The following is a 19,108-nucleotide window of genomic DNA, read 5'->3' as shown; positions in this document are numbered from 1 at the left end:
GGAAGGAAAGCCCCATAGTCTGTAGGAGCAAGAGTTCAAGACGCAGACATGGGCCCACATGTGAAGAGGGCCTTGGGAAGGGATGTGAGGGGAGTCCATAGAGCAGAGGGGAAGGGAGTTCCAGGGCGCTTTCAAGGTCACAGGGTGGAGGTGGATATTGGAGCAGGCAAGGCCAGAGAGGGCTCACCGAGGAGGGGTGTCCATTGTACTTATGGGGGAAGATGAAGAAAGAAGGGCACAGGGTGGAATCAGGAAGCTGCAGCTCATTTCAATACTTGAAGAATTCAACTAAAAAATAGGATAAAAACAACTAAAGAGTGTGTGTCACTGTATTTTACCCTGAATTATTTTAATATATGCAGAATGATAAACACATTCCCAAGGTTGAGGTGTCACTTTTAATGTATTTACAGCCAAAGTCATTTTGCACTGTGGTTTGGAAATTTTGCTTAAATTTTGGCTACAGATGACCTTTATTCTTCCCATCCTCTGCCCCATGCCCAAATCCACTCAATGTGTTTTAATAGATTATAGAATTTGACTGAATTCTGCCATGACATTGTACTAGATCCTCCTGAAGCCTGCTGCCATAATGACTTGACACAAGCACACTATCTGTTCCCCACGGAGGAATAAGTCCATCCAATAGCACAGAATGTGTTTCAGTGAACAGTCTGGGGACACCTAGGTTTTATGGTCCTCACCATCTTCAGGATTCCAGCTGCATACCTAGAAATTAGTGAAAACAGTCTGCCTCTGGGTGAACAAACACCAGTAAGCTGATCCCCATCCACCAGGACACACGCACCCCCTGGGCACAGTGTCCAATGCCTAGAAAGAAGCACTGCGTTCTCCAAGTGAGAAGGAAGGGTGTGTGCAGGTGCACATGCCTGTGTGCGGGGGTGCACCTTTGCTGAGCTTCCTATTTGCCTCACCCTCAAAAAGCAGTGGTTTTACATTTCCCCCAGCAACGTTGCATTCTGGAAGATAAATTCCTGCTAAAGGGCATATGTGTATGAATGTCCCTGGGCACACATGATCATGGTCGTCTCTTTGGGGATGTTGATGAATCTCTGTGCTGTGCTTCAGCTTGGATAAGGTCCTCAAGTACCATTCACTCACCATCATCAAGAATGGATTTTTCATTAAACCTCTACTTACTCACCTGCCTCTCAATGCTGTTCTACCTCCTTCACTCCAATATAGTTTTGATTTTTATATGAAATGGAGCCAACGTTGCCTCTAAGTGTTTGCCTTCTTCCACTCTGATTATTAGTCAGGAGTTACTTCAAAGAAATCAAAATTCCAACCAAGAGAGGGAAAAAAATTTAAAGAAAGAAAAAAGATAGAAAAATAATGGGATACATTAGGAGAGAATTCTCCTAGATCCCCCCCAAACCAACTGGCCATTGCCAAGGGACAAGAGAAGGCTGGTTTCTCCAGAGATCCAACTCAGGGTAAACTTGCAACATCTGCTCTGGGCACCTCCCCTCTCCCTGGTAGGCTAAGAAGTAGGACTCCTCTGACGGGGGCTGCAGCTTCGGTCATCACCTATGGACACTGTCCAGAAGCCCACCAGAAGAGGAGTCAGGCATCTTGGCAGCCTAGTCTCATTGTTCCCCAGTGGTACCAAGGCTTCCAGGACTTTCTCCATGAGCATCCCTAGCCACTGATAGTGCCCAAGGAAGCCCCAACAATCCTGGAAAACCGGGGTTCTTCTCTGTTGGGGTTAGACAGGCATGTCCCTTCCAAGGACATGTATAGGTTTTATGGACCTATGTGGTTCCCACCAGATACTCAGAACATTCCGGAAATCAATGGTGGTTTCTAATGTGCTTTGCAACTCTCCAAGAGGATTTCCAGCACTTGGGTAAATAGGAATCAAAAGCCTCTAAGTGAGGCTGTCCGTCATGGAGATCCTCAATCCCCAGGGGTCAAGGTTGAAGTGGAGTCAGAGCTCCTGTGTCTCTAAGAGGACCTGGGGCCTCCTGATTCTCCACATGATGCAGTGCACATCAGCCACCTGGAGGCTCCTCGTGCGCTCTGGCCCAAGATGGAGATAGGAAAGGCTTCTTCCCGTTGCCAGGGAAGTGTGCATGCAGGCTGCCCTGGGCTCAGCAGTCAGAGCTGTGCGTTCACAGGATTCCTTCTCCTGAGGGTGCAGCTCACTCTGGCTCCAGTGGCCTCCTCTTACATGTACGTGCAAAAGCAGTAGTGGGAAGACAGGAAAGGTCAAAAATGATGCTAAGACCATGATAAAACTGCTCCTGGGCCTGAGGAACAGGCTTTTTTTTTTTTTTTTTTTTTTGGTACCGGGGAGTGAACCCAGAGTGCTTGACACTAAGCAACATCCCTAGCCATTTTTTTTTTTTTTTGAGACAGGGTCTCTCTAAGTTGCCAAAGCTGGCCTCAAACTTGGATCCTCCTGCCTCAGTCTCCTGAGACCCTGGGCTTACAGGCATGTGCCACCATACCCAGAAGAACAGGCTCTTTTAAAAGCATCGCATTCACATTCATTTTCCAGCTCAAGGCCCTGAGAGTGGCATAGAAAGCCCTCTTGCTCAGCAACCCACCCGGCTTCCCCTAGACCTGCAGCAGTAATAGCTTCAGTTCTCAGAGCACAGGGCCCTGAGGGTTCTGATGAGCCTCTGCCATCGTCCATGGCAGCGTCTGCCCTCAGGACCTCTCTCTGCCTCCCTCAGCACCCAGCTGAGGAGGCTGACCCTGTCCTTGGGCAGGGCCTCCAGCCGGCCCCTACCACTGCACCATCCCTTGGGAGCATCCACATCAAAACCAAAACTCAGTTGTAATGCTTCTCTGCTGCGCACGGCGTCACAGCTGTGCCAACCCTGTGCAGCACAGGAGTGTCACCCACATATCTGGGGTGCGCAGGGCCCCACAGATGCCTCTGTACCAGGGGCCTTCTCTAGTGAGTGGGAGAAGAGCCCTTCTCTCCCCCAATATCTTTCTCACGTGGTATCAAAGCAGCAGTGCTCGGTGAAGACGAACCTCTCCTTCCCAGCCCAAGCCCATGTGCCCCTGGGGGAGTCTGGATGGAGGCCTGGTCGGCCAGGGGATCCTCCCCCTCCTCTGCAGCTGAGTCCTTGTTCTTAGAACACACCTGGGACCCTCACCAGTGTCTGCGTGAGGGAATGCCATCCGCAGGAGGCTCCCCAACACTCTAGCTGGAGGACCCCACACAACCTGGGGCCTCGGCCTCAAGAGCGGTCCCACAGGAGAGCCAGCTCACGCTCCAGCTGAGACAGCGAGGGGCTGAGCACAGGGCAGTGCTACTCACTCAGAGGGAGGCTCCCCGCCCCGCAGGAGGCTCCCCCCTGTGTGAAGACAGGACCCGAATGTGACCAGCAGCTGGGCCACCTCGGGCGCGTAGCAGGACACAGTGAGTGCTGTCGGGGGCAGGTGCAGGCAGGGGTTCCTCCAGTAGCAGCCTCATCAGTGCAGGGGCATGAGGAAGCTTCCAGGACCCAACCAAGAGTGCCACTGTCACCCTAACGCACGCCCCCTGGCTCCCTTAGTTCCAGGTCACTTCGTGGGCCTAACACCTGAAAGAGAGGCCACTGCAGCAGCCCACCTCCTGCTCAGGCGCTTTCTCCATCTGTACTAAGAACACACTGTTAGTGTTTATGACTTAGTGTCTTATGGAGTGACATTGTGACAGTCTGTGAGCATCATCCTAAATCCCAGCACTCCGGCGTTATTCTGGTTTGCCTTCTTTCCCATAATTCTCATCTGTATGGACACAGAGTTTTACATGGTTGAAGTCCAACCTGATCCAGTTCCTTCCTGTGAGAAGGCTCAGCATTAGTGCATGGCTTCATCCATGATGTCAATCATGGGAGCACTGCAGGTTCCTTGACCCTGGAGATGACTTGAACTTTAAGCTGTTTGCAGTTTTTGCTCTCCTGGCACTGAACTCCACACGCTGCCCTTGAACTGTCCTTCAGGTGGAATGCTCCCTCTTCCTGCTAACTCCTGAGGGCCAGGGGTGCCAGGTTCTGTGGCTCTTCAGCCTGCACTGGAGTGGGTTCTGACACATCTGGTTCTGTGCTCCGCAGGTCACTGAGGAGACCAGCCTTGTCCTGCAGACGCTCGGATACACCTGCACATGTCGGGGGATCATCAACGTGAAGGGAAAGGGGGACCTGAAGACGTACTTTGTGAACACGGAAATGTCCCGGTCCCTTTCCCAGAGCAATGTGGCATCCTGAGGAGTCCCTTCGTCCGGGCAGGAAGACTGTGTTTCCTGGAAGGTGTCGCGCACTTTCTGACCACGACTCTTGCCCCCTCTTGATGTGCGTGCTCTGTCCCGTCCCGTGGAGCCCTTGCAGACTCGTTCCTGTGACCCAGTGGCATACCGTTTGGTGTCTGAAGTGTGCCCAGATTGTTCTGCCACTTGCACTGTGCTTACTCCTAAGCAAAAGGAGAGAGACGAACGGCGTGGAAGGAAAGCCTTCAGAGAGTGACAGAGGAGAGAGGTGAAGCAAACACAAATTCTTAAGGCAATAAAACTGGGGGGTGTATATTATCTTCTGGTGCATGTTCTTTTCTGGAAAATACGGTAGCTCGCCAACTGCATCTGCTAGCCGATATTCAAAAACACAGTATTTGTGAATAAGTTGATTCCAGTCTCCCCACATGGAGTCTGTGCTCCTCCACCCGCGTCTTGTCGCCAGTGGTCATCCACGGGCCCCAGCGGGGACCCGGGGCTCTGTTGTGTCTCGCGCCAGTAGCACGTTGCCATCCATCACCAGAATTAGTTCCTACAGCCTAGGACCAGTTTTGTACCAAACACGTCTGATGTTTTGACGCCATTTGTCTTTTGTAAGGTTAATTCATTAAAGGTTTTATGTACTTTGGCTTAGAGTGACCGCATCTCTTATTTCACCTTCTTCTTCCTGTGGTTTGCTCCAAGATTAAAGTTTGTTTTCTGTCATTCTCCATTTTGGCCTGGTTGTTTCGCAGAGCCCTCCGGAAGCCGCTATTGAGATACTCTTGGTAATTCAGATGGGGACAGAGTGACGCAGATCATTGATGACACTCCCCCTGGAAGAAAGGAAAGTGCTCTAGGCTCTATGTATCTCATAGTCTGGTTCTAAATTTGGCACCTCTTTAGAATATTTTCAGGGGAAAATATTTGAAGAGCAAAAAGATTGTGCAAGCTACAGAAGCCCCTCTGTCCACCAGGCTCCTGTCTATGGTGACACTTTGTTAGCGCTAGCTGACTCAGACTGCATGGGAAGAGTCTGGGACCAGCTCTGCTAACCAGTCAGTCTGAACGGACGGAGATGAGCTGCAGAGCTCCACAGCTGCCCACCACATCTGAGGTGACTCAAGGAGACGGGAGCCAGGGTTCATGCATCTGTCAAGAGAGAAGACCTGGAAGCATTTGGTCTTGCAAACCCAACACTAAAGTATTTTTTTTCTTTTAACTTTAAAAAATTATACTTTTCCAAATAGTGAAAAATAGAGCAATGGTGCTTAATCTAAGGTTTAAAAGCAAAACTGCAAGTAATGGTCTGGTTGGACAAACTAGGTTTCTTTTTGTAGCTCAGGGCACGAGTCTGTAAGCGGCAGAGGACCCAGATGTAGTTCATTAGTGAGGACCTAGACATACATACCCGTCTCCAGTCTGGACCCTGGCTCTGATTTTTACTGTCTGTGTGACTTGGAACAACACGTCACTTAATTTCACTCAGGAATATTTTCCTCCTTGATAGCTCATGGGTCAGGCTGTGATTAGAGGAGCTAATGACTGTAAGGGGGTCTGGCAGGTCCCCGGGCTCCTGCCAGGGTGCTCACAGCACAAACCAGCTGCCGCGCCAGGCCTTGGACTCAAATCTCTCCTTCATTACCCAAGTGTGAAGCTGGTGTGACTTTTTCAATTTTCTGCCTCTATCAGGAATTTTTTGATCCTGTAATCACAACTCAGCCTTGGCCTTAATACACCTAAATCTCCACAAAGGTGACTGAAGCAAGAAAAATATTGTACGGGCATTTCTCTTCCCTTTAACTGAAATCTGGCTAAGATACGAAGAGTTTCAGTGAGTTCAAATTGGCCTCATCATTGGCAGTGATGGTCAGGAAAAGCACCTGGTGGACACTTTTCCCCTTACATTCTCCGTCCTAGGTCACTTTAGCTCACCTGCCCTGGTAAACTCCTACAGCTTGGACAATTCACTGTGCTCTCTCAAACAGTCCCCCACAGATCCACCGAACTTGACTTGGTGGTGAAAAGAACCCAAATTGAGAATTCTCTCCCGAGGCTATATCACTAGTCTGACCAAACAATAGACTTTGAAAGCAGCTGAAGTCCTTGCCAGAGCTCTGTGCATGTGGCCCTGTCCAAGCGGGGTCCCACGCAGCAGCACTGGTGTCACCCACCGGGAGACTTGTTAGAAAGGCAAATTCCCAGGCTCCGCTGAAACTGCTGAATCAGAAATCCACCCCAGCAACATCTGTGTTTCCTTCAGCAAGTCCCCAGATGACTCTGATTAGTCATGCAGCCTGAGACCCCCTGCATGTTAAAATGAGAAGACAGCTAAGAGCAGCCCAGTCCTTTGTTCAGAGTTATGCAGATGCTCAGAGGCCAAGGAAAGACTAGGGTGGAAAACTGCTGTTTCCGAGATCTCAAGGACAGACTCTCCTGGTGGGAGCTCCTTGATCTCTGGGGCAGCTGAAAACATCTCTGTGAGCAAGATGCCAACCAGAGGACTCATGGTGCACCTCCACCAGCCCATCGCCCACCACTGGTGTCGTGGAAAACCCTCCTCAGAGCTCTCTGTCCCCTGTAGGCCTCACAGGAAGTCTTCTCTCATGAGTGACACCTTGAGTCCTGCCCCCTTAAGACTCCAGTGTTTAACACATCTTTGTGGTCAATCCTCTAAGTCATTCTTTTCTCCCCCTTGGTGGGCTTTCCTGAGACAGCCCCTCATTCTGCTCTCTTTTGCCCACATACACCCAGCCGGTAGGGAACAAAACTGAACAACGGTGAAAATTTCATAAGTGAAAAGAGTCTGTTAATATAAGAATACCTTCTCTTGGGTAAGATTACTTCTCTGGGCATTCCTTTATTGGCTTTAAGTTGTAAAATCAGAATGCCAATAGAAATACACGATTTCCCATTACTGCCTAATGAATGTGAGATTTTTTGAAACCTTGCCCAGTTCCATCCCTGCTTTCTAAGAGTAAGCCATAGGTTAAGGGTGTAGGGTCTGACCTAAATAAAATGAAAATAATCTAGTTTGACATTAACTTATTGAAGTCACTTATACTTTTTATTGAAATCAAGACTGAATAAAAATAATTAGTACGAATTTCTATAATTCAAATTTTATATATTTTATGTTATTGTTAATATGGTCTAATGTGCTCAAGGGCATCTCAAATAAGCTATTTATGTTTGTTTGAAAAAAATAAACATAAAAGGCATCTATATTGAAAACATTTTCAAAAAATACAGAAATATTTAGGAGTCACTGAGCCTTGAAATTGCCAGCCATTCAGCATCACATGCCCTTAGAGAACCCTCCTGTCAGACTCAGAACAATAAAACCAAGGGTTGGGGGATCTGCTTTGAAATTAATTAGATCACTTGCCCATTCACTGCCAAACTGAGAAATTTAATAATGGTACATGAGCGATGATTTCTTTCTTAGGATCAATTAGTTAAAAATACAGCTGATATCTCAGTACTTGAGTGAGTTTGTCTCCAAAGTACCAAAGTAAACATGTTCAACTTAGGTTAAAATCAGCTGCTTCCAAAAAAAGAAGACTGTTTAAAATGACAGTCAGGGGCTGGGCTGTGGCTCCGGCCGAGCTCTTGCCTAGCCTGCCAGAGGCCCTGGGCTCCGTCCCCTGCACCACCACATGACAGCCGCAGCACAGGTCCTGAGCACAGCACAGCTCACGGCTTCAGTCCAGCGGCTCACTGACACACAAACTGCCCTAGGTTTGGAAACCCCACTTTTAAAACGAGGAAATGTAGGCTTCAATACACCAAATGACTTGCTTTAGACCACAAAGTGAAAAAATGCTGCTACCAGGATCTCCTCCAAGTCTGGTGAACACCAAAACCGGGCATCTCCTGGCCTTTGCCTGCTTCTTCCTCGAGTAGTGACAGCCGGCCACCCGTCCGTACTGGGGCTTTTGTTTTCAGTTATGCAAGATTCAGTTATTGGAGGCCCAGTCCTCTACAAAACTAAAATGCCAGGTGGACAGTCGGATCATACGGGAAGGCAGTTTCACTGGTCTCCTCTTGGGGCAAGGCCACTTATTGCCCGCAGAAGTGGCGACCATACCTGTAAGAGCACACCTCTGTGTAACGGCCCACCACGAACAGCATGCGAAAGTGGGGACCGGTGGACAAAGCCAGCCATCAGCCAGGGACCACATGCTCCTTTTATTCACATGCTCACAATGTCACAGGCTCCAGAGACATTTACTACAGGATAACTGCAGGGGGAAATCCCCACGCTAGATATGCTTAGGACATGCTGCAGGTGCCCGCCGGGTCCTTCCCACTGTCCTGGGGCAGCACCAGAGTGCCGAGAGGTCCTGAGCAGGAAATGAAGCTCCAGGTGCTGGCCCCTCCCCACCTCCCTGCACAGCCTGGGGGCACCCTGGTGAGCTGTACAGGTGACCAGGACGGCTTCAGGCTGGATTGATGTGCCCGAAGCCGGGCTCCTTGAGGCTGGGGATGTCGTTCTTCCTGTAGAAGTCGGCCTCCACGTGGTTCACGCGATTGTGGTCCCGGTTCAGGGGCTCCACCGGCTGGTGGATGCGCTTCCCGTAGACAGAGGACATCAGCACTCCCACGGGCCTCTCCTGCTCCTGGATGTGGACAGACTCTTGTTCAGCTTTCCCAGTGCTTATCAGCACAGCCGGCCCACCCATCAGCCGCCCAGGTCCCATCCAGAGGGGTCAAGCAGGTGGCTGCCCCCACCCAGGGCCTCCCCAGCTTCCTACAGCCTCCTCCACACTGAAGCAGAGGTCCTCTCAGCCATGTCCGACCCTGTCCCCTTCTCTCAGAACCCTCCAAGGTCCTCGAGTCATTCAGAAGAAAAGGCAAGATCCTGCCCCTGGGGCAGGTACCCTGACCTCAGCGTCCTGCTACTCCTCTGTCCCCTCCCTCCCTGCCTGCTCACCCTGGCCCTCCTGCGGCCAGCCTTTCTCCCTCCCCTCCTCTCCTTCCCCAGCACCACAGCCGCGCTCCCAGGCCTCTGGGCCTTTGCTCGTACACAGTTCTCCTTCCTGGTCACATCTCTACCCTGCTTCGGCAGGGCCCTTCACTCCACCGAGTCTCAATGCTGCTGTCCTCCCGTCCCCCTAGATGGCTTTCTTTCCTGCATGCACTATCACCTCCTACACTTCTGCTCACTATTTCTCTGCTTTCTGATTTTCTCTCTTGCAGGAGTGTCAACTCTGAGAGGCCAGATCTTGTGTCCTGTTCCCCTTTTGCTCAGGGACACACACGGGAGACAGCCCCGGGTAAGGAGCCGAGCCTCGCTCCCCTCATGAGAAACTGCCAACTCAGAGCATCAGGGTGGAGGGAAGCAGCAGCAGCAGGGTCCCTGACGTGGCACCTGCACCACCTTACTTCATGTCAAGATAAAACAGCTGGAAAATGTGCTGAGGGGAGTATAAACAAAACACACAGGCAAAATCTGTGACCCCCGTGGAGGCCCCCCCCTGCGGCGTTTCCACTGCAGTTTCTGTGTAAGGTATCAAGGGAAGACCACACTTCCTCAGCACCTACTTGTGTAAACCCACTGTGCGCAGATCAGACTTTGAAAGACAATGGCAGAGCACGGAAAGCCTGTGGCAGGGTCCACCCTGGAGGCAGACAGGCCTGACCAGGCTGAAGAGGCAGAACCCCTGGCATCCTTCCTGCCAGGATCGCCACCCCCCTCACCCTGCAAGACTCACCAGCTCTGCTGGTCACTGCCTGTGCAGCCCACTGCAAGGCAGCTCCTCCCTTTCAGAAACAAAGGTGGGACCACAGAAGGGGACTGCCCCGGGTGTGGGGGCATGGTAGTGTGGTAAGGGAACCTGGGAGGATAGTCTGGAGGGCCTGACTTCGCCCCGGGAAGAGTACGGCAACCAGGCCAGAGGCTGAGCAGGACTGCTCCGGCTGTAGGAAAGAATTCCCTGGGTTTGCTGTCCTTAAATTGTTAAATTTCATACAACCAAACAACAGAATCAGGAAAATGAGTGCACAAACCATGTCAGAACAGAAGGACTGGAAAATTAGCTTAGTCTCAGCTGCTTAGCCCAGTAAGATAGGAGAGGCTCAGAAGGAGACAAAAAGCAAGTGAACACAATATTAAATAGCTGTGGGTACACACAGGCACACATGGACATGCATCTGTGTGCATATAAACACGTGTGAACGTGCATGCAGCACATGCACACATGCAGGGGCACACATGCTCATGTATGAGCCCACATGTACACACATGTACACCAAGGCACATATTTTTGTTGATCTGTTAATTTGTTTGTGTCCTGTCTTGATCTTACCTCCTCATTGGTATGGAGACCCAGACCTTTGGCGTGTTCTCTGTCATCCCGGTGCAATTTCTGGTTATAATCTAAGCGCCTCTTAAAAACACAATCATAGAGGGAAACAATCCCTGTCTGGGAATGAAAAGGGAGAAAGCCACGGGTTACTGGAAGGCTGGGTGCTGGTGCCTGATGGGGCACAGACGCAGGGCTCTCTGATGAAGCCTGGAGGAGTGCTGGAGGTCCCAACGTGGGACACATGGTGGGAAAGGTCAGTGCTCCGAGCACAGCCCACTGTGCCCAGGTGCAGGTGGAACCCCAGGCCCCACCTGCAAGACCGGGACGCTGAGCACCCCAGGACGGAGCCAGGGCTTCTCCATGCCCTTCTCAGTTCTCCTGTGCTCCCTCCCTGCAGGACGAGGCTCCCCAGGTTCCCTTCCCATCTGACTCCATCTCCAGGGCTCAAACCCGTCTCAGTCTACTCAGGCTGCTATAACAAAACACCATGGACTGGGTGCTTTAGGGACCACAGAAATTCACTTCTCAGTTCCAGAGGCTGGAAGCCCAGTGTCTGGGTGCTGCCGACCAGTGTCTGGTGGGGTCTGCTTCTGCTTCTCAGATGGCACCTTCTTACTGTGTCCTCCCATGGTAGAAGGGGCACACAAGTGCCCTTGGGCCTCTGTCATAAGGGCACAATCCCGTGCATGAGGGCTCCATCCTCGCAACCTGATCACCTCCCGAAGGCCCCACTCCTCATTCCAGAACACTGAGTCAGGTTTGACATAGGTACACGTAGGGGACACAAACACACCATAACAAGGCTATTTCTACAGATGTGTGTCTAAGGGTGTGTGTGTGTGTGTGTGTTTTCTTCATTTCTACATTTTTTGTTGTCATTTCCCAAATAATCTATGGTAAGCTTATAATGCTCAAAAACACTAACACCAGCCGAATGCTAAAACAATAAGATCAAACAGGAGTTATCCTTTAAGTTACCAGATAATTGAATTGTTCTACGTGCAAACCGCTCTCATGAAAGACAAAAAATATTTTCTTGAGTCACGTAATAGTTATAGTACTTGGCAATTCGAATATATTCTATGTATACTATATGTATATAAACATACATAGCATAAACCTACATATCACATGTTTAAAATGTACTATGTACTCACACACAACTCTGATGTGTGAGAAAATGACCCCACTGAATCTGTGATATCTCTAGGTCTTGATCCCAACCAGGTAGTCTTAATCCTTCAGGAATTCAGGAAGTGACTTATGTGGAAACAGGGTCAATCCTGGGCCTCCAGTCTGATGGCCTTCTCTAATCCATTCACTCCCAAAGGCCCCACCTCTGAACACCCAGTGAAATTGAGGGTACCTTTTATGATGGGGGTTAAATGTCAATACAGGAACCTTCGAGGGACACTGAAACCACATACAAACACTGCCACAGTAGACCACTGTGCTGTGGGGGTGAACACGGAAGGCTCCTCTCCACCTACAGCGTCTACACAGGCCTCCGGACTGGAGAGACTTCTTAGTGTCGGCCTGGGGGCCACCTGAGAGAAATCAATGCCAGGTCACTAGCACCAACTACTAGGAGGCCATACTACACTTCTAACAATGCTCAAAACACAAAGAGACAAAGGCAGCAGCCATTGCAAGAGAAAAATAAGTATTTTCTGTTTTGCTGTTTTTTATAAATCCATATCGTGTGAAATAGGAGTAATTCCTTGAGAGATTTTAATTGCAAAATACGAGGAAACGCAGATGCTCTACTCTGTAATAGCATCTAAACTCCAATTGGTTTTTACTTGAGGCTATAAAGGAACGTAAGAAAAAAAAAAGATTAGTAGTTAAAGCCCAGGAAAGATAAGCACACTGTGGCTTTGATTAGGTATTGGAAATGGACAGTCACAGAGCTCATTGTGGCTGCCTGCTGCTAATAATATATTTTTTCTTTTCATCCTGATTTTTCAAGGATGAAAATTTTTACTATGGAATATTCTGAATATGCGAAATTCACCCAAAGAAAAGCAATCTGAGGTTCTAATCACTCCATGCCCAGCAGCAGTGAGGTTCCTAATAAAGACTGAGACGACCAAGGCTCGCTCTGGGACAGGAGGCAGTGATAGTGATCACTTCAGAGTGTTTTAGGAGAACTGTCTAGAAAGAAAAGAATTGGCCTTTTTTTTTTTTCTGTAAAGCTACACACTATATGAGGTTTCTCTGGTGTAGGGAAAAAAATGACCTAGTATTTTCTTTCTAGTTTGGATAACAGTGATTGAACTGGGACTCTCTTCTTGAGTCCATCCTTCCATCTTCAGGGACTTCTTCCCAGGAAAAGGCCAGGACTCCTGGGGTCCTGAACTGCTTGAAGCTCCCCAGGGGGAAGAAAGTGCAGCCCGAGGTTCCCGGGGTGGGGGCAGGGAGGGGGTATCTGCTTCCCCAGCTGCTAGTGCTGCCTCCCCCTGGTGGTGCTGTCTCCTGACAGAGCACGTGGGACAGGAAGTGGCTTTATAAGAGGGAGAGAGAGAGACCAGAGGAGACCACTGCCCACTCCCTGTCACCTGGGATGCCCTACACTGCCTTGGGACTTTGCCAGCAAGAAGGTCATCACCAGGTGTGGACCCTGGGACCTCCAGAACTATAAGCTAAATAAATTTCTTTCCTTTAGAGAGGTAAAGCCTCATCTTGAGAACTTCAGTCCAGTCAAACTGTCCGGGGTTGTAGGAACCACTTTTAAAACTGACAATTCCCAAGGGAATCCAAGGCAGTTTCGTTTGATTCATAAGAGCCTCGTCTTCCTTCTGATGAATCCAGAACACTGCCTGGGGGTGCGGGAATGTGTGAGGCTCAGTGAGGTCATTTTCATCAAGTTGAACAGCATTTGAATTGTTATCTCCTAGGCTGCAGCGTGTCGAGGACAGAACCTTACCATTCTCGAGGGGGCGATGCTCCCCTGCTCTCTGGGGTCTGTCTGTGGCAAAGATTCTGTTTCTTCTTCCAGTACCTGAATATTGTCCTTTGGGAAATTTTATGAATTTTCTGATGATCTGAATGTTTTACCCTTGAAGTCTGCAGAGCCCCCTGACGTGCGTCTGTTTCCCACTGTGGTGTGCTCCAGGGCTTGCCTCAGTACTGGGGGCGGGAGACGTGGGAATCATGGAGCTTGCATCTGCTCTTCCCTGGACTCCAGTGCCCACCACGCCCTCTCCCCAGCATTTCCCATCACACCCCGCGTGTGGAACTCTCACCCCGTCGTCTCTGGGCCAGACCTACTGGGGAAAATGCTCTTTCTTTTCTCATGTCATTTGCTTGTTATTCCAACACCTGCAGCGGCTTGGATGTGCCTCATGGGTTAGTCAGGTTTTTCATCACGAGACGGAAGCCCTGAGTTGAAGACAAGGTAAAGGAGGGAGGGATCATTTCAACTCACTGGTTCAGAGGTTTCACTGCGGTCAGAGGGGTCCGTTGATTTGTGCATGAGGTAAGGCAGAGTATCTTGGTGGAAGGGCAGAGCAGAGGACAGCTGCTCAGGTCAGGGCAGCCAGAAAGCAGAAAGGGAAGGGGCTGGGGAGTAGCCAGGAACAAGTGTCACCCTTACAGGGAATGACCCCAGTGGCCCACCTCTTCCACTAGCTCCCACCTCTCTCCACATCCCCCAATGACGCCATCACATTAAGAATCCATCAGTGGATTAATCCACTGATGACATCACAGCCCTTATGGCCCAAGGACTACCTAAAAACCCCACCTCTGAATATTGCTGCACTAGAGACCAACCCTTCAACACAGGAACCTTTGGGGTCTTTTTATATCCAAACCATAACAAATAGTCATGGGTAGGGAACATGTTCCCCAGGATGGCAGTAATGGAAGATAGAATGACATCTTTAAGAGGGGGGCCTGGAGGAAGGTTCTGAGTCACAAGGGCAGGCTTTCAGAAGGGACTGTAGGACCCCAGTCTTTCTCTCTGCTTCCTGGCTTGAGATGTGACCATTTGTTCTGGCTTGTGTTCTCCCCATTTCTACCCAATCCTTGAGGAAATACAGCAAGAGGTATCCTTACCACAGCCCTGCTCTGCTGTTTTGACTTTCAGCTTTCAAACTTGTGAGCTAAATAAACCTCTGTGTCAGCTGTTTTGTTATAGTAATGCAAAGCTGCCTAATGCAATCCCTTAAAGGGGGGTGAATTTAAACACGACTAACATATTCTGTTCAATGAAAAGAACAAGCTGCAAATATATATGTACTTATTTATGTGATCTGTATGTGAATGTGTTCTTGTAAAAAATGTCAGACACATCAGTGCACACATGTACACAATGGCACGACACAGTGTACCTGCTCACACAGGTGCTACGATGGGTAGGAACACTTCATCTCCCCAGGGAAGCACACGCCTGCCTCCTGCTCACTCATTCTTCCCCATTGCTGGGTTTGCAAGGGAAACTGAACCCTGAACTCAGGCCCAGCTGCCCTTCCTGAGGATCTGCCCACCAGGAGGAAGACATTCATGCACTCTGCTGGAAGCCCAGGGCAACCAAAACAGCAGAAAACCCACACAGAGGCCACTGCTGAGTCCAGGAAGCCCGTCTTCCAGACAGCAGGTGGCTTGTGCCTGTGTCTGAAGACTTTGCTTTCCATGTACTCACTCCTCATTCATTCCTGCGGCAGGTACTCCCAGCCCACGAGGGGAGGGGCGGGGGGGGGCACAGATTGCTGAGGAGACAGTGATGGACAGGATCCCTGCCCTCGTGCAGCCCATCTAAAGTGGGAGAAAAACAACAACAGCAAGGTAGCTAAGTGAAATGCTTAGTAGGTCGGACACGAGTAGGTGCCAAGGAGAAAAACTGGCTTGGAGAGGGGAGGAGCTGCGTGGGGAGGAGTCGGCTTCCTGCTGCTCCTGAGGGCTCCACTGGAGGGCGGGGGGGCTGCTGCACAGCAGAGAGAAAGCGCCTGGACTTTAACAGGTGACCAGTGACGGCAGGCACTGAGATTCCCCCCTTCACAGCCCCCTTAGGAATGGCCGAGTGCTTGTGGCAAATGTGCTGACCAAAGTGAAGAGGAGCCACAGGGGCCCAGGTGTCGGGGAACAGACAGATGTGAATAGTGGGGACATGAGGTGAAGGGAATGATTCTGTAAAATGGCCCACCATGCTGACCGCCACGTCCTTTCTTTCCCAAGAAGCAATTTACCGGCCCTGCCTGGCCTCATGAACAGGCTAAGTCCCATTCCTCAGCAAACTACTGGCCGGGAATAGTGTCAATAAGAAAAACCCAAGTTACCCAGAAGGAAGAGACTTTGTGACCCTTTTCACAGTCCACCTCCTGAAATTCTGGAAGATAAGGATGATTCCACCTAACCATAAAATCCGTAAAAATTTATGGGTTAAGAATCCAGTAAGAACTGGTCAGCTTGGGCCAAGGTGACCTAGACTTGTCATGGCAGGGACTTAAAAGTCTGACATCATCCTGCTATCAGCCAAGTCAAGAGGTGGACCTGGGCAGGACTCTCTGGGAATTTCTCTGGGATCCCCAATAAAACTGGAGTGCAGGAGAGGCATTTTGTCCCTCTCCTTTCTGAAGGGACCCACTGTCTCCCTTGAGAGAGTCCCTTTCCCTTTTTCTACCTCTTTAATAACTCATACCTATTACTCTGAGCTATGTCTGACTTCTTTCTGAATTGATTGCCAAGAATCAGGGTTTGAACGGGTGGGTCTTTATGCTGCCTCAGTGTCTCTGAAGGCTCCAGTGCAAGGGGAACTCATACTGAGCACCTGCTGTATACAGAACCCCTGGACAGTAGGCCTCCACCAGTCTATTCATCAAGTGCGTGCTGGTTGCCCTGGGCAAGGGAACTGCAGTCACCAGGAAGACGGGGTTCTTCACAGAAGGCCGGGTCCACCCTGGCTTCCACGCCTTTCCCACAGTGCAGAATCCCCCCAGCTAATCCCACCAAAGCTCCAGGACCAGACAGTAAACCCCCCTCAACACAGAGCCTCCCACAGTCCACCCCAGCAGAGGACAGAATATTCTAAAACTGCTTAGCCTTTTTTTTTTTTAATGTAATTCCTGGACTTTAAGGAATTTAATCAAAACCTTCACAGAAGGGCATTCTCCTTTGACTCGCCTCTTCCATTTCAGTAGCAAAAATGCTGCACAAGGCAGAGAAAGAAAAAAGTAATTTAAAAACGCCATTGAACTGATCTGCTTTGCTGCCACTGGAACCATATTTCACAGGAAGACTCCTGCTGCTAACGCTCCCCAGGGAGCAGCACCGGAGTCCACCACGTTTCAGCTGGCAGCTCGAGAGGACAGATTTGTCTTCCAATTCAGGGGCATTACCAGGGCTTTAAATACGTGTGCAGCCTTCAGCGGTGAACTGTGAGGGCTCCCTGGGGCGGCCCCCTTGGAGGATTAGGAGCCATCAGATGGAGGCTCTTATATTCTGCCCTCACCCAGTTAGTCTCGGACAGTGAGGGGAGGTCAGTGAAATAAGAGGTTGGCCCCTGGGCCCAGCACTTAGTGGAAGGGAACAGTCACAAGCAAAGCAAGGTCACAGCAGCTAAAATACGACAAGCTTACTCTGTGACGTTTTGCACCTACTAAGTGACTCTTGAAGAGCTCTATGAGGTTGGCACCGTCTGTTTTGTGGATGATTTGTTAGTCAGCTTTTCATTGCTGTGACCAAAACACCTAACGGTAACAACTTAGAGGAGGAAAAGATTATTGTGGGCTCATGATTTCAGAGGTTCAGTCCACAGTTGGCTGATTCCATTGCTCTGGGCCGGAGTAAGACAGAACATCATGGTGGAAGGGTGTGGCAGAGGGAAGCTGCCATTGTGGTCAGAAACCAGAGAGGGAAAGCAAGGAGCCTGGGACAAAATATATAATCCCCAAGGTCACGCCCCCAGTGACCTACTTCCTCCAGCCATGCCCACCTGCCTATGTTATCACCCAGTAGTCCTTTCTGATTATTAATCCACCAATGGATTAATCCATTGATGAGGTTACCACTTTCATAATCTAATCATTGAACCTCTGAAATCATGAGCCCCAAATAATTTGAACATTCCTGCACTACCTAACACATGAGCTTTCCAGGGGACAATAGGCCATAACAGATGGATAAAGTGAGAGTGTTTGGGAAGTTGGTTAGTCCACATAGCTAGTAAACATGGAGCCACGATATTTGCAGGACTCCACAGCCTGTATTACTAACCACTACATGACCCCCATCAGTTTACACAGTCATTAACTGTCTCAGTCCATTCCAGTTGCTATAACAAAATATCATAGAGTGGGTGGCTACACACAAGAGAAATTTATTTCCCACAGTTCTGGAGTTTGGGAAGTGTAAGATCAAGGTGCTGGCAGATTCAGTGTCTGGTGAGGGGCTGCTTCCTGGTTCACAATGGTGCTTTCTTGCTGTGTCCTCACATGGCAGAAGGGCCAAGGGATCTCCAGGACTAACCCAAGCATGAGGGTTCAACCTTCCTGATCTGAGTGTCTACCAAAGGCCCTGCCTCCTAATGCTGTCACTTTGAAGGTTAGGATTTCTACATATGGATTTGCATGTAGGGAACACAGCTTAGGACGGACTTGAGTCCTGATTCTGCAATGTTCCCGCTCAGCTTGAGTAGAGCCTGAGATGGTTTTAGGTGCAGTTGCTTTCTCAGGAAGCCTGTGGCTAACTAAATACCAGTTCATATAATCTTGAGGAGTGGTAGCCAGCTTGTCAAAGGGCTGGAACATGTCTTTTGTTGTTCTTGTGCTTTTACAACCCTTTATTTAGGTGTTAATATTCTGCTGCATAACTTTCTTTCATGTGATACTAAAGAATTCAGGGCTTGAATTTTTTTTTGTTTGTTTATTTCTGTGACCCCATCTAGCAAAACTGTGCTAAGAAAATTCCCCCAAGATTCACTTGTTATTGATTTGTTCTTCATGCCATCCCTAGCTCCCCAAAGGCAGTAATACAACAGAGCAGAGGGTGGGGAACTCCCCCAATGCAGTAATATAACAGAGCAGAGGGTGGGGAACTTTATCTGTAAAGGAACAGTTACTAATTGTTTCAGGCTTTGCAGGTCACATGGTTTCTGTCCAAAATTATTCAACTTGGTGGGATAGTCAAGTAAGCATGAGGCTGTGTTCTGATAAAGCTTTATTTGAAACAGGAAGTAGAGCAGATTCCAACCTTGGAGCCTTGGTGTGCCAACCCCCGCATTAAAGGCACACATTTCCTGGTTTACTTCTGATTTTCCAAGTGACTAGGCCCCAGTCACTTCACCCCTCCCAGTATTTCTGCCCCTTACTTTGAACTCAGGAAGGTAAAGCCATTTATTAGACTTTGAAATTTAAGAAGAATATGCTGGGCCTCCCTCCTCAACTTTGCCTTTTCCCTTGGCCACATCTGGTCCATAGGAACTGGTGTCCTGCTCTGGGACCCCTATCTGCTGTGGCTGAGTGGATAAATCAGCCCAACTCTAGCCTGTTCTGAGCTGCAGTGTCTTCACATCCATGTGCCCAGAGTCCTGCAACCTGGCTCTCATCTCTGACAAACATACATCTCGTCC

The 19,108-nt window shown here is 49.5% G+C and overlaps 2 protein-coding genes across 2 annotated transcripts in view; one reads left to right on the top strand and one right to left on the bottom strand.

The window, feature by feature from the left end:
- Adcy2 (adenylate cyclase 2) overlaps positions 1 to 4,954 on the top strand; it is a 377,019-nt gene extending 372,065 nt beyond the window's left edge. Inside the window, exon 25 of the mRNA XM_046430364.1 lies at positions 4,077 to 4,954. Coding sequence (XP_046286320.1) covers positions 4,077 to 4,229 — 153 coding nt within the window. The 3' untranslated portion in view covers positions 4,230 to 4,954. The remainder of the gene's footprint in view (positions 1 to 4,076) is intronic.
- A 3,446-nt stretch (positions 4,955 to 8,400) lies between these two features.
- Cfap90 (cilia and flagella associated protein 90) overlaps positions 8,401 to 19,108 on the bottom strand; it is a 13,997-nt gene continuing 3,289 nt past the window's right edge. The window contains exons 2-3 of the mRNA XM_046430326.2: positions 10,540 to 10,656; positions 8,401 to 8,850 (exon numbers count right to left, since the gene is read on the bottom strand). Coding sequence (XP_046286282.1) covers positions 8,671 to 8,850; positions 10,540 to 10,656 — 297 coding nt within the window. The 3' untranslated portion in view covers positions 8,401 to 8,670. The remainder of the gene's footprint in view (positions 8,851 to 10,539; positions 10,657 to 19,108) is intronic.

Source organism: Marmota monax, unplaced genomic scaffold (assembly GCF_021218885.2).
Source record: "Marmota monax isolate L192 unplaced genomic scaffold, Marmota_monax_Labrador192_F-V1.1 WCK01_AAM20220418_F8-fsc00082, whole genome shotgun sequence".
Taxonomy (NCBI): Eukaryota; Metazoa; Chordata; class Mammalia; order Rodentia; family Sciuridae; genus Marmota; species Marmota monax.
This window is presented reverse-complemented; position numbering and strand designations above follow the sequence as displayed.